The sequence below is a fragment of the Mesoplodon bidens genome (genome assembly GCF_964165515.1).
Source record: "Mesoplodon bidens genome assembly, chromosome: 8".
NCBI lineage: Eukaryota > Metazoa > Chordata > Mammalia > Artiodactyla > Ziphiidae > Mesoplodon > Mesoplodon bidens.
Genome location: NC_138165.1, coordinates 65,918,528 through 65,940,105, shown reverse-complemented (window position 1 = coordinate 65,940,105; position 21,578 = coordinate 65,918,528). Strand labels below are relative to the sequence as shown.

Genomic DNA, 21,578 nt, shown 5'->3' with positions numbered 1-21,578 from the left:
TTCTGCTATTGATCCCATCTAGAGTATTTTTCATTTCATTTATTGTGTTTTTAATCGATGCTTGATTCATCTTTAGTTCTTCTAGGTCCTTGTTAACTGTTTCTTGCATGTTGTCTATTCTATTTCCAAGATTATGGATCATGGAAATAGAATCTTGGATCAGCTTTACTATCATTATTCTGAATTCTTTTTCAGGTAGACTGCCTATTACCTCTTCATTTGTTAGGTCTGGTAGGTGTTTATCTTGCTCCTTCACCTGCTGTGTGTTTTTCTGCCTTCTCATTTTGCTTATGTTACTGTGTTTGGGGTCTCCTTTTTGCCGGCTGCAGATTCGTAGTTCCCGTTGTTTTTGGTGTCTGACCCCAGTGGCTAAGGTTGTTTCAGTAGGTTGTGTAGGCTTCCTGGTGGGGGGGACTAATTCCTGTGCTCTGGTGGTTGAGGCTCGATCTTGTCTTTCTGGTGGACAGGTCCACGTCTGGTGGTGTGTTTTGGGGTGCCTATGGCCTTATTATGTTTTTAGGTAGCCTCTCTGCTAATGGGTGGGGTTGTGTTCCTGCCTTGCTAGTTGCTTGGCATAGGGTGACCCGCACTGTAGCTTGCTGGTCGTTGACTGAAGCTGGGTGCTGGTGTTGGGATGGAGATCTCTGGGAGATTTTCGCTGCTTGATATTATGTGGAGCTGGGAGGTCTCTTGTGGACCCGTGTCCTGAAGTTGGCTCTCCCACTTCAGAGGCACAGCACTGGCTCCTGGCTGCAGCACCAAGAGCCTTTCATCCACCCGGCTCAGAGTAACAGGGAGAAAAAGTAGAAAGAAAGAATTAGTAGAAGAAAGAAAGAGAGAGGGAAAGAAAGGAAGAAGGGAAGAAAGGAAGGAAGGAAGGAAGGAAGAAAGAAAGGAGGGAGGGAGGGAGGAAGGATGGAAAGAAAGAAGGAAAGAAAGGAGGGAGGGAGGGAGGAAGGAAAGGAAGAAAGACAGGAGGGAGGGAGGAAGGAAAGAAAAAGAAAGTGGAAAGAAGAAGGGTGGGAGGGAGGAAAGAAAAAGAAAGAAGGAAAGGAGGAGCGGAGGGAGGGAGGGAGGAAGGGAGAGTAGGAAAAAAAGAAAGAGCAGGTAAAGTAAAATAGAATAAAGTATGAAATATAGTAGCGTTATTAAAATTAGAAAGTAATTATTGAAAAAAAAAAAAAAAAAAAAACCGGACCGATAGAACCCTGAGACATATGGTGGAAGCAAAGCTATACAGAGAGAATCTTACACAGAAGATTACACATACACATTCACAAAAAGAGAGCAGGGGGAAAAATCAAAAATCTTGCTCTCCAAGTCCACCTCCTCAATTTGGGATAATTCGTTGTAAAAAGAGGAAAAGGGCGAGAAGTCTGAAATCTTGCTCTCTAAGTCCACCTCCTTAATTTGGAATAATTCGTTGTAAAAAGAGGAAAAGGCGGGAAAGTCTTAAATCTTGTCCTCAAAGTCCACTTCCTCAATTTGGGATGATTCGCTGTCCATTCATGCACTCCACAGACGCAGGGCACATCAAATGGACCGTGGAGCTTTAATCCGCTGCCTCCGAGGCTGCACAGAGAGATTTCCCTGCCTCTGCTCTCACAGCTCCCGGGTCTCAGCCTTGGACCTGGCCCCGCCTCTGCGCGTAGGTCGCCGGAGGGCGTCCGTTCTTCGCTCAGACAGGACGGGTTTAAAGGAGCCGCTGATTCGGGGGCTCTGGCTCACTCGGGCAGAGGGGAGGGAGGGGCGCGCAGTGTGGGGCGGGCCTGCGGCGGCAGAGGCCGGCGTGACGTTGCAGCAGCCCGTGGCGCTCCGTGCGCTTTCCCGGGAAAGCCGTCCCCGGGTCTCGGGGACCCCGGCAGTGGCGGGGTGCACAGGCCCCCCGGAAGGCGGGGCGGACAGTGGCCCGCGCTCGCACACAGGCCCCGCGGCGGCGGCAGCAGCGGCGGCGGCGGGCCGCGGCGGGCGGCGGCGGCGGCGGCGGGCCGCGGCGGCGGGCGGCGGCGGCGGGCGGCGGCAGCGGGCGGCGGCGGCGGCGGCGGCCCACGCCCGTCTCCGAGGTCCGTGCCTTACCCGCGGCTCGTGCCTGTCTCCGGCGCTTCCCCAAGCAGCCCTCTTAATGCCCTCTCCTCGCGCACCAGGAAACAAAAGGGAAAAAAGTCTCTTGCCTCTTCAGCAGCTCCAGACCCTTTCCCTGGACTCCCTCCGGGCTAGCCGTGGTGCACTAACCCCTTCAGGCTCTCTTCCTGCCGCCAGCCCCAGTCCTCTCCCTGCGCTCCGACCAGAAATCATTCTTGATGTCAGTGATTAATGAGAAAATAACCATTTAAATATTGTAATGTGCAAATTCAAATTAAGTTTAAAACCATGAGCTTTTGGAAGGCCACAATTTACCTATTACAAATCAGTTCCACACACTTCCTAATGCTTAATTACATCAATTCCTCTAAAGTACAGAGATGAAAAAGTACATATCATAAACAATAAAAATAAATTATTTTATTAATTTACTTTATAATTTACTTTTAAACTATTCAGTTTATTTTCTACTAGGAATATATATATATTATATAGGTTATATATTATGTTATATATTTATATATTTTATATACACCTTATATGATGTTATAGTCCTTTTAAAAAAAACTGTATACAATTTTTATACAATTTATACAAAGATAGTGATTATACATTTAAATTTTATTTTTCCATTTCTTTGTTTAAAATAATTTGAAAAGTCTCATAGGCACATGATAAACCAGATGAGTCTGAAACACAGTCATTATTGGGTAGTTTTTAAAAGATTAACCTACCTTGCCAATAAAAGCTACCAGGACCACCAAGAAGTACTCTGTCAGCCTAGATTAAATCAAACAAAAAGATACATATTTTAAAACAGGTAGCTTTAAAAATGGAGAGCAATGTAATAAACATAAAAGCTATATATACAAGTATATATGTATATATGACATATATATGCAAATATTATATGCATGTATTAAACATACATATTAAAGCAAACAAAATTATAAGTCTTAAACTCATCTAATTCAGTAGTTTTCACTATACTTTTTCTAAAACACAATGCAATAAATATCAAAAAGGAAACTTATAATATGTTCACTTAATATGTGAAAATATACAAACATATATATACATATAGATTCGTACGTCTTGGCTGCTTCACACACTCGATATGAAGTGCCATCAGCATAGTATTATTGGTTACAGTAAGAAAAAAAGTCACTCCTTAATTCTGTATATTACCTTTGTGACTACACAGGCAAATTTCCTTTCTAATAATCATTAAAAAATTTTCAGCTAAAGGAAAAATTTTAGTGTCCTGCATATCTAAACAAGAGTGAGGTTACAGGGTAAATTTTTCAGGGTATATTATATATACAAATTATACTTGACTAGCATTTCTTACATCTGTAACAAATTATAAGTACCTAATTCAAGGTAGTTAGTGTTTGAACATAATATTTTTAAAATTTCCTCTTGCTGGAGGTAAGAGAAAATTTTTCTCTCTCCAAATGGACATATAGCCTTTCAAGTTTTCAACAACCTCTGGCCATGGCTATGTAAAAGATATTTCTAAGTTGTCTGCTTTAAAATGACACCATTTTTCAGAAATGAGTTGAAGAAAGCAAACAGTTAATATAGCAATGACTGTTCACAGTATGGGAATATTTCTGGGGCTATAGTTGTACTGGCATAAGTACAGAAAATAAGGACACTTTTTGCTTTAATACAACACCTATTTGAAAACACATCATGAGTTGAAACCTAATATGCATTAATATACTTTACCTCTCTTTGTTTTGCTTCCTTAAATTTTAAATTATAAGTAATTATGAATAAGTTTTGAATTATGAATTTCAAATTGAGTGAATTAAAATCAATTACTTAATAAGGAGAGTGAACTATAATTACCAGTACCTAATCTAGAAAAAAATTTTTAATAGAGATAAAATACAAATTTAAAAAAATAAAATGCTTTATTAGTTTTTCTGAATCATGATTATAGTTTCTGTTGTTTTAATAAATTTAAGGCACTTCTGTTTGCGTTTTCTAAGAAAGCCATATTAAGCTTTCTAAGGAAGCTCTACTTTTAACCAAGCAATGTATTTTTGAGACTTCTCTAGGAGTAATTAATAGTCTCAATTTGATATTCAAAATGTTCATATATCCCACAAAAAAAACCCCACACACAAAAGAAAATTACATAAAGAAAAGTACTTAAGAAAAATTTCCTTTGAAAATATAAATGGAATTCTTATTTTTAAAAAATAGATTAAAAACTATCAACTCTAGAGAACATATCAGCTTAGTTAAAAATACATAGAGCCCTGCATATGAGATTTCTTACAATAATTAAATTGCTTCAACTTTACTTGTTGCCTGTAGGCACATAATAGATGGCAAATAAGCATGTTTTTCAACTTTTATGTAACTAAACTCTGATTTTGTAAGAAAGCTCCCATTGCTAGCTTTTACAAAAACTCAATTTCAGTCAAAAATAGAAAGGTTTAATAGTCTATAAATTTATCCAACTGGAAATTCTAATATTAATATTAAGTCATAACAGCTATCTATCTTCTACTCAGGAGATTTTCTACTGTCTTTCATTCCATTTTGATGTCTATTTCAAACAAGCAATGTCTCCTAGGGAGAGAATAATATAAAGCAACGGATATCAAAATGCATGGGTCATTTTTATTAGCTGTTTTCATAAAACAGGTAATAGTTATAGAGAATCTGAAGTAGTAACCAGTTAATTTTTAACCATGTAATTAGATAATAAGGTAGATCTGCATTTCATTCAGTCTTAAATGAGAACTTACTTTAGTAAAATCAATGCTGAATCCTCCTTGACAAAATCCCTGTCCATCAGCATCAATATTTTCTAAAATAAAAAGATTGGAAATATACACAAACCCCAAAACAAACACCACAAAACAAAACATGAGAAAAATCTGATATCACTGTAACTGTAAGCTAATGTACTGGCCTCTGAGAGTGTTCATTCACTCAGGCACTTAATGAGTTATTAACACATTCTAAAAAAGTTAGTATGCATGTTTACCAGCACCCATCAATCAGAAATGGCAACAGAGAGAGATTAAAGTACCTGGACCAGTCAGCAGGGGACAGAAAGATCACCTAAGATGGTGGATTTCAAACTTTTTATTTTTAACCACAACCCACAAGATTATAGTTTATATCATAGCCCACACAACCCAACATACACACATGTCATTCCATTTTTTAAAAATTACTGGTTACGACTCATACTTTGATTTCATAAAACAATGATGAGTTGTAATCTTTGAGTTAAAAACTCCAATCTGAAATTTCTATTTCTTACTATTACTCTCCTACAGTTGTTAGGTCTTCACTAAGTTATTATGAATACTTATAAGGAGATACCTACATTCCTGATACATACATTTCCTATATATACATTTATATCCAACAACAACAACAAACCTGAAAAAAAGTAGTTCAGAATTTTGGGAGATGGCCAGACCCTAATTTAATATTCTGCAATGAGCAAAATACGAAAACTACTCTCACAACACATTTAGAAAGTCAACTTTTTTAAACATGACACTTTTAAGTATTCTCCAAATGATAATAGACTCAATTGTTTTACTCCTTTATACTCAATTATTAAATTGGCCAATAATAATTAACTCTAATTAATAATAAATTAACTCTAATCATGAGTAATACTGTACCTAGAAGTAACAGTGAGCCTGAAGACCCTTCCTCGTTTTATTTTGAGGATAATAAGCAACAATGAAAAGCAGCTGTTCTTCAGTCATCAAGGAATTCTTGTAGTTAATGTCAAAATATCGAAATAATTTTGCTATAGTATTCCTGTATTTGCCACCCAAATACAGGAACCAAAAATATCTACTTTCAGTCATGAGGACAACTTGCAAGAATTTTTGTCAAATACTCCCATCTAAAATTTTGAACCCATTTAAAAACCTGGGAACTGCCCCAAGATTACACACTTAATATCTAAATTTAGAATTTTTTTTTAGAAAATAGCCTCAAGAGTATAATGCTACCCCAATGTAAATTTTTCTAACCAAGAGGCAATGGGAAAATGCAGGGCTGGGGCTTCCAGTGTCTGGTGAATCATACTAAGGAATTCTGCTCTGACCTCAAGTCAGCCGTTTATTTCCTTTATTCGAGTTGCCTCTGGGGAACTATTTCAAGCTATTTATAAAGACATCCTTTTTTGATTATCATACTGTACAATTATCTACTTTATTTGGTTTCCCAGAACATCCAGCTAGAAACATAACCGTCCTTTAAAATTTTAACAGGTACCTATTAAACAGTGCGAATGTAAAGAATTTTATGTTGACTATAATCTATTTCAGTGAAGGCTTTTGTTTTTATTTCTATGGACAATTAATATTTCTGCTATTTGTTAAGCCTGACAATATTATAAATAATGTTATTGGTTATGATAGTAAGAACAGCTAATGTTTAAAAAGCCCTTACTGTGAGCCCAGTACTCTACTAAAGCATTTAAAATCTTTTAAAATCTATACAGCAATTCTATGAGAGATACTATTATTAGTCACAATTTACATATAAGAAAACTGAGGCTCACAGAAATTAAGGAACTTGACTATGGTAAACCACCTAGTAAATAAAAGAGCATGGATCTGAGGTGAGGAGTGTCTACACCACCAGGCTGCACTACCTCAAGCCAGCAGTGCATTTATAATTCCCTAAGCAACCATCAAGGGGAAGAAAAACAAACTAGAAATCATAACTGAGAAAAATCTATGTGCAAATAACATTATCATCAGAAAGTAGACAGAAAGAACAAAGACTCAGTCTGAGCATGGAGATGAAAGAGTATTTAAATCATATGATTTGTGGTTCAGGCACTTTTAGAACAGAAAGACATTTAGCCTATTGTATAATGCCAAGAATGGTCATAGATACAGTAATGAGAAGCCAAAAGCAAACATAATCAGTAATAAGGTAAATTTTTATAGAGTGACATTCCACAGATCCATATAGGTCACATTAAAAACAAAAGCACAAGGTGGATGGACCCAGAGTCTGTCATACAGAGTGAAGTAAGTCAGAAAGAGAAAAACAAATACCGTATGCTAACACATATATATGGAATCTAAAAAAAAAAAAAAAATTGGTTATGAAGAACCTAGGGGCAGGACAGGAATTAAGACACAGACATAGAGAATGGACTTGAGGACACAGGGAGGGTTAAGGGTAAACTGAGATGAAATGAGAGAGTGGCATGGACTTATATATACTACTAGACGTAAAATAGACAGCTAGTGGGAAGCAGCTGCATAGCACAGGGAGATTAGCTCAGTGCTCTGTGACCACCTAGAGCGACAGGGAGGGTGGGAGGGAGACCCAAGAGGGAGGAGATATGGGGATATATGTATATGTATATGTATAGCTGATTCATTTTGTTATAAAGCAGAACCTAACACACCATTGTAAAGCAATTATATTCCAATAAAGGTGTTAAAAAAAAGAAAGCAAACAACAGACAAATGAACAACAACAAAACCCACAAACTACCACCACCAAAACAGGCAGTTATCAAGAAGTTGGCAATGTAGCCCTACAAAACTGGCAGCCTCATGTAAAATCAGCCATTGGGTTACACAATTTATTGAAGTATGAAGAAGACATAAAATACAAAAATTGCACCTCTGAAGTCTTTTGCCTAAATCAGCGTTTTACCAGTGATGAATCACCCATGACTACAGATATACAGGTTGTTGGCAGCGTGCAAGAATATAACCCAAGTTCTGAGATTCCCACTCTTGAGTGTTCTTCTCTGGGCAGGTTGCCCCTTGCACCTTGGGCCTGCAGGTAGCTTAATACTTCAAAGGTTGAGCCCTAAAGTACATACAATGATCAAGAGATATCGAAAGCCAGCTTATTAGGAAGAAAGGCATTCACTTTGATTTTTTTAAGATTGTTCTCTCTGCTTTTTCTAATATTTGAGGTATTACTATTGAGATCGGGGATCAGCAAGCATCTTCTGTAAAGGGCCAGGTAATAAATGTTTTAGGCTTAGGGGCTAGACAGTCTCTGTGGCAAGGACTCAACTCTCCCTTTAGAGATAACATGAAAACAAATGGGTGTGGCTATGTTCCAATAAAACTTTATTTACAAAAACAGACTCACAAGCCATAGTTTGCTGATCTGATTTGGATGTTAAATACTTCAGAAAATAAGGTTAAAATGTCTGTGCTTAAACCAAATAAGTGAAAGCGTTATGAGCAGCTACATCACGCAGTCTTAATCCTTTAAATACATGTTAAGAAGAGAACTGGTCGTTACTGAAGAGGCAAAATGATGAAAAATACTAGCTGAACATGGCAGTATATCCTCAAGGGATCATCGTTAGAATGCTTGTTTTCAGAAGGGTTCTTGTCCTCTTACATCAGGAATTATCCAAACCTGCACTTTTTTCTTTTTTTTTTTTAAAGTGTTTCCCTTTTAATGTTTAGCAATTTTCATGACATGTGCATAGTATTCTAAGCTGTTAAATTGTAGAATGGGAGCTGCCTTGTCCTGTGACTTTTTTTAAATAAATGTATTTATTTATTTTTGCTGTGTTGGGTCTTCGTTTCTGTGCGACGGCCCTCTCTAGTTGCGGCGAGCGGGGGCCAGTCTTAATCGCGGTGCGCGGGCCTCTCACTATCTCGGCCTCTCTTGTTGCGGAGCACAGGCTCCAGACGCGCAGGCTCAGTAGTTGTGGCTCACGGGCCCAGTTGCTCCACGGTATGTGGGATCTTCCCAGACCAGGGCTCGAACCCGTGTCCCCTGCATTGGCAGGCAGACTCTCAACCACTGCACCACGACGGAAGCCCCAAACCTGCACTTTTGAAAGCAGTATTCTCTGTAGAAAAGTTTTGCTTAATACAGAGGAAATAGAAATGGAAAACATTTTCTATTGTTAGTAATACAGGGAAAAGATTCCTTTGGAATAAGACAGACCTGGGTTAAAATCCTCATTCGATCACTCGCTACCATAAGATGTAAGGAAAAAAATGACTTCAATTGTCTGGATCTCAGTTCCCATATGTATCAGAAAAGAATAAAGGTGATTTTACAGGTGTGTCCATTACATAAACAATAGGTTACAAGCCTGGCACACAAGGGTTAGCTCATCCTTCAGAGCTACGAAATTATCTTCTCACCATAGGAACATTTTTGCAATACAGAAATTAAAAACACAAATTTAGTCCTCACATTTTCCACATGCCACCAAAGACAACAGTACTATGAGAAAAACACCAACAGAAGGTGGTGTGGTCAGACACCGAGGATACAGCTGCCCACCTCCTCCCTTCTCGCAGGGTGTGCTTTCTGACCTACTCTAATAAAGTGGTTATGGGTATGTATCATTCTTTTCATGTCTACCTCCCACTTACAACAAGTAGGGCCAGGGCAGTGGGCTAAGAAATAAGTGTTTAATGAAATCATTTTGTAATTTCTCAGAGGTTCAACTGCTTAGAATTTTGAAGACTAAATAGATCCTTTGGTGTCACAAGTTGCCTAACATGGAAAAAATGTCTAGCAATAAGAGTCTTACATGTTGTACTTTTGTTATTAATTCTCTCTACTACACTACCTGTTGACCAGTGGAACAGAAAAAGTAATGGCCTAAAAAGTGCTCCAGGTATAAACACCACACTGCATTTCAAGAAGCTATTTTATGTTTCTGATATAAAGAGGATCTGGAGTGGTGGCCAATTCAACAATAGTGGAGAAGCAAAAGGACTGCTATCTCCAAGAAGGAAAAAGTATACAGAGTTTGGAAAAGCTTAAACAGAATTACAAGTGCTCAAAATCATCGTTAGTCACAATATAAATTTCATTGGAAATTTCAAATAATATTAGAGAACAGGGTGAGATCTTTTAGATCAAGAGGAGTGAGCTTAGTCGACAGACTGACAAACAGACAGATTAAAAGCAAGGAAATTCAGACTCCGAATCCTGAGCCCAATGTCTCACCTTCCTATAAAAACTCTGGCTCCTTATGACAATTATTTTTTTACTTTTAACATCATTATTAATATAGAGCTGCAGTTCTCAAATTTTGGTATCCATCAGAATTACCTTGTAGAGTCTGTTAAAAATGAAGGTAGGGCTTCCCTGGTGGCGCAGTGGTTGAGAGTCCGCCTGCCGATGCAGGGGACATGGGTTTGTGCCCCGGTCCGGGAAGATCCCACATGCCGCGGAGCGGCTGGGCCCGTGAGCCATGGCCGCTGAGCCTGCGTGTCCGGAGCCTGTGCTCCGCAACGGGAGAGGCCACAACAGTGAGAGGCCCGCGTACCGCAAAAAAAAAAAAAAAATGAAGGTAGCTAGGCCTGACCCAGACCTGCTGAATCAGAATCATTAGCTGTGGGGTCTGCATCTCTGTTAGAGAAGCTCAGGGGAGCACCTTCTGACTAACAGTGACTAAAAATGCAGATTTCCAAAATTAAATATTAGTTATTACTGACCAAGGAAGATGAAAACTAGTTCTTAGGGAGAAAGATAAGCCTGTTGACTGCATATTCTAAATTTCTTTACATTAATAAAATTGCCTTCATTTTGCTGTCATCAAACAGCACCGTATGTCTACAAATTTTAACACACACACACACACACACACACACACTTTTTTAACAGCCTAGGCTTCCCAAACCTCTTTGTAAAAGCTGGTCAATTTCCTATACATACTTGATCTGCATGGAGCATACTCAACAGTCTTTGTACCATCCTGAAGAAAGCATGTTCCAACAGGCTCTCTCTCCTGTTTCATTTCAGTCCTCCAGTGGTACAGCGGGGCACAGGCCTGTAATCAAAGGGGGTAGTCCACACATAAAAATTCTCTGAAAAAAATTAGTGTTTCATATAATCTATACTACATCAGATTACAATATCCCTTTATAAGCATTTATAAAAATTAATCAAACCTATCCTTTACCTTAAATTCCTTATCACAGTAGTGGATAAAGATTTTTAAAGTACTCTTCTCATATGCTTCTAAAGGCCATATTTGTAGTCTAGGTATTTTTTTTTTTCAAAATAGCAAAATCATTATTTTGAGTAGCACCCTTCTTGACGTTAGGTGCTAAACTGAAGGGCACAGACCAAATCAATATTTTAACTAAATAACACTCTCATGTGTGTAGAGTATATCCCTAAGTTATAAAGCAAATAATTTATCAAGTAAGAAGAGAGTAAAAGAATTTGCAGTGCTTATTTATTTACTTTCCAAATAAACTATGACCTTTTTACTTTCAGAGTTATAGACTTCAACACCATGTAAAAGTGGTAGAATACATGTTTTTTAACAGCATAGTAATCTACCAAAGTATAACGATTTAATTTGCTGGAAAAAATTCCATGAATTTTCTATAATATCCTTTGAAGCAAAACATTTTAATACAAACACGCAGATAACACTGGGCTATTTTATATTTACCCTAAAAACTAAAAGTAAGAAATCACTGCCACTTCTCTACATGTACCTGATGTTCCAGAGTGGAGTATTTGCCACTTCTGCATATTTTTGCTTCCTTGTACCTCCTTCTGCCCAGAATGCCACCATTCTCAACCTCTCCCTTCACCTCCAATTGCTAAAATTTGACACATTGTTTGAAGCTCTGCCGAAATTTCACTTCCTAAACAAATCCTTCCCCGATGCCCCACAATCCGATGGAAAAAAGAAGAAAATAATAAATACTATGCAAGTAGTTAAAATAGGGAAGGGCTCTCTGAGGAAATGAAAGTAGAGCTGAAATCAGAATGACAAGGAGCCAGCCCAAGTGAAAAGCAGTAAGATGAGCATAAGATAGGCAGAGGGACAAACACTAAGGATCTAACTGAAATGACTTGGTATGGAAGGAATAAAAAGACTAGTATAGCTACACATGTGAGGTGGAGTGAGATGATACCAAAGAGACAGCAGCTGGTGACTGGATTATGCAGATGCTTATAAAAACCAGGATGAGCATGAGATTTGTACCCTGAGAGTGATGAAAAGCTGCTTGACTGTTTGAATCAGGCAGGTGAAATGCTCTGGTTCACTCTGGTCCTTCTATAAAGAATGGGTTGTACCTGGGGCAAGAGAGGAAGCAGAGAGATGAGCACAGCCACTGCACTGACCCAGGTGAGGAACGATGGCTTGGTACAGGGTAGAAATAGTGGAGATGATGGTTTACTGAGGGCCGTGGGACATATTCCGGAAGCTGGAGACAGAACTGACAGGGCTTGCTGGTGTTTGGGGTAGAGAGTCGTGCCTATAAGACGGGGAAGTTTATATGGAAATACTTATTTTTGTGGTTTTTCCTTTATGATGGAGGGTAACAGTTCCATTTTGGTCCACATTCATTTTGAATCATATATGAGATACACAAATGGAAATGTCAAATTGGTAGTTTGGAAATACAACTTCTAAAGATCCAAGGAGAATTAAGAGCTAGAGCTATAGATTTGGGGATTATGATATATAGATTGTATTCAGAGCCACAGGATAGGATAGGGGCAGCTAGGTAAAAGGTGTAGTTGAAGACAAGGGCCCAGAACAAAGCTCAGACACACCTCAACATTTAGAAGCTGAGCAGTAGAGCTGTTAAAGGAGATGGCAAAAGAGCAACCAGCGGTAAAGGGGAAAACCAGAAAAGTACAGAGTCCCAGGAGGCAAGGAAAGAAAAGTATTTCAAAAAGCATGGGTCAAATGACCTTGTTGAATGGTTTTGAGGGGGCAAGAAAAGTATTCTTGACCCGCAAGTCAAGAATGACCTTGCCCATGCCTACCTGAGCCTGACAGGAGGGGTTGGGAAGAGGATGGGAAGTGAGGAAGTGGAGATGGTTACTATAGAAACCACTTTCAACAAGTGTTTGAAAAGGGGAGCAAAGGAAGGGGACTGTAGCAGAGGGGACGATGAGGCAAAGGCAGGGGTGTTTTATTTGTAAGAAGAGGAGGTACAAGGGCATTTGATTAACAAAGGCACACTATTCCTAAACCTGGCTGGATAGAAACAAACTGATGGGAACCATCGAGTAGGGCAAAAAAAAATGGACAATGTAGGAATGAAGGTGAAAGTAGCAAAAGCCAAGTCTGTGAAGGGTGAGAGAGAGGGTATCCTTAGAAGGGGTGGCCTTTGATCAGAGCTAAGTTACCTGATTAAACTCTCTGCCCTTTAGCACAAGCATAAAACTTCCTGTTTTCCCACATAAATTGACTAAAGTTAACTTATTAAATATCTAAAACACTTACCAAAATTTTATCCTGTTTTGACCTCACAGATGCTCCAAACCACTGATGGGACTTAAACTCCAACGGATCATCCTTGGCATAATCTCTATTGCCTAAAATAAAATAAATTAAGTTAAAAAATAATTTTTAAAAAAACTGTGAGGGGTGAGAAACAAAATATTCTTACTTAGTATAACATAGTTTCTTTCAATCCAACTGGGTTTATGACTAGTGTGCCTTTGATTAATCAAATAGTACACTGGCTATTTATCTCATATACTTTACACACATTGGGGATTTTCAACTAATCAGAAAAAATAAAGTACAGGATGACTTAGAAGTGTCTCAGATTTGTTAGTAATACTACCAATTATCATAATGCAGAAGTGAAAGAGTATGTGAAATTTTCCAGTTGCTAAATTGTAAGAAAATTAACTATTAAACAAACACTTATGATTACCTTCTGTACTCCCAGAAGTTCTTTCTGTGGCATGAAGATATTTACAAAAATAGAAGGCTATGAAACACCTTTACAGAACACTAGCTAACACTTAGTAAAAGACTAAAGACTTAGTAAAACACTTAGCTAACACTACACTAACACTTAGTAAAAGACTAAGATCTTACCAATGACATTATAACGTGAGTCAGAATCCAGAAGACATTATTTGGCTGGTTGGAAAAAGAATTCGATTTGGCACACTACATGCAAACATTTATTTTTCAGCCTACATTATTGAGGAAATTATTCCTGATATACCAGGTACTCATGTAAAGCACTGTAGATTTAAAAAGATAAAGATAAAAATCTTTTCCAGGGCTTCCCTGGTGGCGCAGTGGTTGAGAGTCTGCCTGCCGATGCAGGGGACACGGGTTCGTGCCCCGGTCCGGGAGGATCCCACGTGCTGTGGAGCAGTTGGGTCCGTGAGCCATGGCCGCTGAGCCTGTGCGTCCGGAGCCTGTGCTCCGCAACGGCAGAGGCCACAACAGTGAGAGGCCCGCGTACCGCAAAAAAAAAAAAAAAAAAAAAAAAATCTTTTCTATGAGAAAGCTCTTGATCTGGTCAATGAAAAAATTACAGAAATATATGCATAAAGTATTTGGGGAAGGAGAGACTATTTTTAAAGTCCAGTCTGTTCCTCTTAAAATCTGTTTATAATAATCATTCCTTATAAACATATATTTCAATAACTGTATTGGACAAATACATCAGACAAGTGTCAATTTTAAGAATGCCAGCCAACATGTTAATATCATCAAAAGGTTTGGTTAAATCTACTCCCTAAACCCCACCCATCTAAGGTAGTGCTTATGGTTATTCATTTCCATTCTGAGGACTTAAGACCAATTGAAGAGTTATACATAATTAATGATCATTTCAATAATGCCAGACGTCATCTAGGCAAGATGCAAGGTGTTAACATATTAGTTGTGCTATTCTTTGAACATTTTCATTGTTTTGCAAAAAAATTTTAACATGTCTATTTCCAAAGTCCTCTATCTGTAGTCTAAACACCACTCACTGTTTTTTGTCAGTGGTCACAAAGGCACCATTTACTAGTAAAGGGAGGGAGGAAGGAGGAACAAACTAGCTAGTACTTGCCTTTTACCATGTGAATCAAGGTTTCCCAACAGTAGCTGGCTTGCCTTTGAAGCCTGTGTTCACATGCCGACCTCACACATCAGTGACCTATAGATCACCTAACAGTTCACGTGCTCCCTTACATTTCCCATCCTCCCGTAGTTAGGTTAAAGCCACATAACTCATTTTTATCAATAAAATGAGTTCTGCTAAGAGCAGAAGTGGCATGTCTCCCTTCCAATTCAAGTCAGTTAAGAGTGGATATGAGTTCAGTAGTCATCAAGGAAATGCAAATCAAAACCACAATAAGATATCATCTCATATCAATTAAGAAGGCTATTGTCAGAAGATGTGGAGAAAAGGGAATCCTGATACACTGTTGGCTGGCAATGTAAATTGGTGCAGCCATTATGGAAAACAGTAGGGAGGCTACTCAAGAAATTAAAGACAGAACTATTGTATGATCCAGCAATCCCACTCCAGGTATATATCTGAAGGAAATGATACCACTACCTTGAAGAGATCTCTGTACTACCATGTTCACCGAAGCATTATTCACAATAGTCAAGGTGTGAAGCAACCTAAATGTCTATGGTCAACTGAATGAAAAAAAGAAAATGTGGTATATAATTAAAATGGAATATTATTCAACCTTAAGAAAAGAAATCCTACCATGTGCACCAACATGGATGGACCTAGAAGACATTATGCTAAGTGAAATAAGCCAGACACAGAAAGACAAACATTTCATTATATCACTTATATGTGAAATCTCAAATTGTAATTTCATTTTAAAAAACAAAATAAAACAAAAACAGTGGATATGTATTCTCCATGTTTTCTTTCTCCCAGCCATGAGGTTGAAAGAATAGATGGTGTGGAATCCCTTAATGGAAGTAGCCTCAGTCCAAGTTTCTAAACCACCAAGAATAGCCAAATGACCCACACAAGATGATGACATGAGCAAGAAATTATCCTTTTTTAAGTGATTGAGATCTGGGTATTTGTTTGTATATTAAAAAAACAAAACAAAACCATGTTGCTACTGCAGTATAGCCTAGCACAGTTTGAGTAATATATGTTCTAAAAACAAAATGCTATATCCAAAATGGACTAACCTACAACTACAAAGAAGCTCAGCCCTTGGAAGAATTGGATTCAATTAATAGTTTTTTCAAGGATTTTAGCCATAAAATATATGTTTACAAGTTATTTAATAGGATTTTTTAAAAATTCCACTGCAAGCTAACTGTGTTCTCTCACTGTGTTACTGGCTTTCTATTCTATTCTTTTCTACAAAGGAAATAAAGGCATTTTCCCCCCTTACATTAATGAAGCAGGAGAAATACAGTGAAACAGTCGGTGTTTGGAGGGATTCACTTCTATTCATTGTCCCTTGAGACCATAAGCATCATGATAAACTCAGGTAAGCTTAGCCTGAGGGAACTGACTTTATGATCTAATGTATCTGAACAAAAAGTACAGCATTATCACAACTGCTACCTCCTGCTTCTGCTTTCATTTAAAACAGCCTTTTCAGCAAGACCCTAAAGATGTCAAAGCAGAAGCAAAACTTTTCTACATTAGAGGAAATCTTCCATGAATGAAAGTACCATATTAGAGAGGTGGTACTCAAACTAATTTAAGACTCCATGTATTTCCTCATACTCTAAAACTTCGATTCAGAAAAAAGAGAGAGAGATGTAGGGACTTCCCTGGTGGCACAGTGGTTGAGAATCCACCTGCCAATGCAGGGCACACGGGTTCGATCCCTGGTCTGGCAAGATCCCACATGCCGTGGAGCAACTAAGCCCATGCACCACAACTACTGACCCTGCGCTCTAGAGTCCGTGTGCCGCAACTACTGAACCCACATGCTGCAACTACTGAAGCCTGCGCACCAGGAGCCCGTGCTCCGCAACAAGAGAAGCCACCGCAATCAGGAGCCCATGCAACACAACGAAGAGTAGCCCCCGCTTGCCGCAACTAGAGAGAGCCTGTGCACAACAACGAAGACCCAACACAGCCATAAATAAATAAATAAATAAATAAATAAATAAATAAATAAATTTATTTATTTATTTATTTATTTATTTGTTAAAAAAAAAAAAAGACACGCAGACCCAACATCACTATATTCTTGCCAATACAATATTCCTGCCTACAAGACACCCGGTATAGTTTCCTCAAAAATATCAATGTCATGAAAGACAAAAAAAGTAAGATTCACAATTAAAAGAGAACAATCTATGGCAACCCAATGCAAGATGTGATCCTTGATTGAATCTTGTGTCTGAAGAAATTTTTCAAGTTACAATGGACTTTATTAGATAACAGTATTATAATAATGACATATTTCTAGTATGTGATGATGATAGTACTGTGGTTATATAAGGGGAAGTCCCAGTTATGAGGAACTGCCTGCTGAAGTGTTTTGAGGGAAAGTTTCACAATGTCTGCAAGAACACTTGAATCTAGGTGAAGGGTATATTGTTCATTGTATTACAGTTTCAAATTTTCTGTAAGTTTAAAATTTTTCAAGATAAAAGTACAGCAGTTAGCAAGTACAGATATTATGTACTATAAGGCCAACAACAGAATATCTTCTATTTCTCTTTATTTGCACTCTTTATTATACTTACTCTAATAATAATCATTAAAAATATTACAAAACAAATGAAAACATAAAACACAAAATAAAGCCATATGTAAAGATGAATCTAAATACCACCATCCCACCATAAAGAAATATCCTCTGCTCACATTTTGGTGTCTATTCTTAAACACTTGTTTTAGGAATACATGCATATCCTTTTATGCAAAGTAGATATTTTAAGCCAATATTAACAAAAATTCAAGCTATTACTATATATATAAATGTATATACTTTTTTCCCTCTAACAATATGTCAGTAAGAGTAGACCTACAGCACCGTTTTCATTGTCGTTGAGTACAACATTACATAGCTATACAGCAGTTTATTTAATCAACCCCCTGTATCTCCTTCAGTTTCAAGTTTAGGAATATTTCTATTTTGATTTAAGAGACTTACATATTCCCTCAAAGTCACATCTACTTCCTCTTCCAATATACATGGAAGTTCATCATAAGCTATCTGAGCATGAGCTCTTTGCTAAATGATGATGATAAACCTTCTGGAAAATGGTATGTAATAAAGAATATTATTCTAATGGCTAAATTTTAATCAAGGTTCCAAGATAAACTTATTTCTATATGTAAGAGTTCCCTTACCCTGAGTCCCCAGTCCCCTCCACAAGCCCTGCTCATTCCCACCTGTAGGCCTCTGTACCCAAGGGCCTCTGACCTCGAAAACCTTATTGCTTCCACGTTTGATCCAAACCCTAACTGAAAAGTCAGGTGTAGCTGTCCATGACCCTAACGCATGATGAAATGGTAGTCTGCCCCAGAAGGAAATATCTGATACAAGTCAGCAAGTCATGGGAACAAGTAATTACAGTGGAGCAATGGTAAAGGACTGTGTAAAGAGTAATGGGAAAAGGGTGGCAGAGTACAAGTGAGGGAATGCTTTCTGAGCCAAGAGAAGATCCTGTGCAAAGAAACAAAGGAGTGGATACTCTTGGATTTTTTAGAGACTTGTGAGTTGTTCACTGTGACTAGAGAAAAGGGTCTAGAGGGGAACAGTTGTCAAGAGCTTTCATGCAACGCTAAGAGTGGACTTTATGGCATTTCTGAATTGCCCTCTATGCTAAGCAATTTTTCTTCAATTATGTTTCTGAAAGGAGGAAGAGAAGTTTCCTCTGTAAAATGTTATCCCATTCTCTTCCTACTACTTTGAAAAATTGCTTCCATAGATTTTTTTTTTCCTAAACAAATGGACTTTTCTCTAAATTTGTAAGTGGTGGCATAGGACGCTGCTATGCATGGTCAAGTAGTATATGCTTCTCATTGCTACCATGTTCTATGTCCTGTTTTTTGAAAAAAAGCATCAAAAACATCCCCTACCATTATGATTATGGTTATCTGCCTTTGTGACATCAGGTTTAGCTTAAGCTAAAAAAATGTCCTGGAAAATAAGTAGAAATTTTACATATATTTTGGTTTTATTTTTATCATCAAGTATTATGGAGCACAAAAATCCATAGTTCTTTCTAATATGGCAAGCAATTTACCCACAGCATTTAAGAAAAATGAAGCAGCACCAGTCAAAGGTGAAAAAGCACCAGGCAATATGGCTCTTTTTGATTAAAAAGTACATTTGAAAAACCAAGACAACAGCCATATCTTATAGCATCAAGTGATTAAAGGTGTTTTCAATTACATTAACAAACACAAGAAGTCAAATGTATTTGGCTATAACGCGTTGGCATATATTGGCATCCAAAACTTAGTCAACAGTTTTCCAAAAAATATGTCATCATCGCCCATTGCTTTGAACGCCTTCAGCTTCAACAGGGTCACAACCTCAAATTACCATCTTTTTAAGAAGTTTGCTCAATGGGAAGTTCTTCTTTACCAATCAGAACTTTTTTTCCAGAGACCAAGTCTTAAAATACCCAATTCAACCTCAGGCAGAAGTTTCACTCAGAGGAAGTGTGAATAGAGGTGGGTGGGGAGAAAGAAAAGGAAAGCCTGTTCTCCAAACACACTGACAAGAAGTTCATTCATGACCTGGCTGAAACTGGCAGCTAATCCAGGGCACATGACGGAAGTAAATATTTTGAGTCACAGCCCTGAGTCACCATTTCGAGTGATGCCGGAACTCCCCAGGCTGCTTGGACCACGCCACCAACCTTGAAAGGGATACAGAATACAGACAACTGAAGAAATTCCAGTGCTGAAGGAAATTCTTCCTCAGGGAACAGTCAAGAAAGAACAACGATTTCTGTCCATAATTCTGTAAAACACCTTCAAATATTAGCTGTGATCTCCCAAGTAAATTAAAAGGAAAAAGAGTGTCTCACACAATGGCAGAAATGAGAAGAAATTGCCCCCTATTACGTAAATTAACATAAGACTCCATACTATCACTTTCAGAAATTCATAGAAGAAAATGCTGCTAGAGAATCTTAAACTTAATTAGCAAGTACATCACCAGAGACTTGAAAATTTAACACCTATTTTGGTCGGCTTTTAAACTTGCCAGTTGCACTTTATCAGACTCCCATGATTGAAGACTTCAGGACAGAAGCATATTGATCGCAAACTGTCTTAGCTTTAGACTCTGTCCGCTGATTAGTGACCAACTCCTCTCATTTTTTTCTCATTTCCTCCAAAGTGTTTGAAAAGATACTGTTGAACATTCAACTTGCTGGAGAATTACAGGAGGTGCTTATTTTTAAGACAAAGTTACCTTATCATCCTAAAGCTACATTTTTTTAATTTCTTCTTTTCATGCCTAAAGAATATCCTTGGGGGCTTCCCTGGTGGCGCAGTGGTTGAGAGTCCGCCTGCCAATGCAGGGGACGCGGGTTCATGCCCCGGTCCGGGAAGATCCCACATGCCGCAAAGCGGCTGGGCCCGTGAGCCATGGCTGCTGGGCCTGCGCGTCCAGAGTCTGTGCTCCACCACAGGAGAGGACACAGCAGTGAGAGGCCCGCGTACCGCAAAAAAAAAAAAAAAAAAAAAAAAAAAAAGAGTATCCTTGGGAACAAGAAGACTATGTCACCTTTTTTGAAAAGGCCAAAGGCCAGAAGAATGCCAAAACATTAGAAAAGCAAAACAGTAAACTTTTATTTGGAAGTGACCTGTGTATTAGTCATTCAGCTCCCATTTGTTGCTTTACAAATAATGATGTAGGTCCTCAGAGGGCTTATATTTTGCCCCCAAAAAGTGGCTATTAAAATGATGTAATGTACAGCATGGTGACTATAGTTAATAATACTGTATTGCATATTTGAAAGTGGCTGAGAGCAGATCTCAAAAGTTCTCACCACAAGAAAAAATATTTTGTAACTATGTACGATGATAGATGTTAATTGACTTATTGCAATATATATAAATATCAAATCATGACGCTGTATACCTGAAACTAGTATGTCAATTATACCTCAATTTAAAAAAATGCCATCCTATATTCACCCTTTAATAAAATAGACAATTTGCAGTCTTCCTTAAGCAGCTTTTTACCTCAAACATCACTTTTGCTCAGTCACACTTCCTATAACAAATTTGCCTGAAAGAAAAATCTCCCAATGTGGTTTACTTATTTATGTGAAAATTAACAGGACAGAGAAAGAAATCTCTTTGATCATTCATTTAAATAAATAAATCATGGGTAACTCCTATGTCTAAATGAATGGAATATAGCAGTTCAATGAGACAGATAAGGTCCCTGCTTTCAAGGGAGAAAAATAATAAACAATTACATAAGATATTTTCAGAGAATTACAAATACTATAAAAGAAATATGAGAGAAAATGAAAAAGTAGTCAGACAGCTGCTAGTATCATGTATTTGTAATATAATGCTATTGTGAAATAATGTATTTCATTGACTCAGCTGCAAATATTCAGATATCAACATCTTTGAAATATGAATGTGTATTACAGTCAATGGTGACATAATTATAACTAGCAGCATTTTTCAGTAGTACCTAAATAGCACATTTTAACATCAGTGGGGGTGTAATTGGGTAGTGGCTGGCATTGAACATGAGGTTCCTTTTTAGAGAGTGATAGAAATGCTCTGGAATTAGATTATAATAATATCTGCAAACCTCTATAATTATGTAGCCTT

The 21,578-nt window shown here is 37.9% G+C and overlaps 1 protein-coding gene across 2 annotated transcripts in view; it reads right to left on the bottom strand.

The window, feature by feature from the left end:
- The window catches only part of ITGAV (integrin subunit alpha V), a 93,616-nt gene that overhangs the window by 47,477 nt on the left and 24,561 nt on the right, over positions 1-21,578 (bottom strand). For both annotated transcript variants that reach the window (XM_081242102.1, XM_081242103.1), the window contains exons 3-6: positions 13,301-13,392; positions 10,756-10,870; positions 4,851-4,912; positions 2,817-2,862 (exon numbers count right to left, since the gene is read on the bottom strand). In XM_081242102.1, coding sequence (XP_081098228.1) covers positions 2,817-2,862; positions 4,851-4,912; positions 10,756-10,870; positions 13,301-13,392 — 315 coding nt within the window. The remainder of the gene's footprint in view (positions 1-2,816; positions 2,863-4,850; positions 4,913-10,755; positions 10,871-13,300; positions 13,393-21,578) is intronic.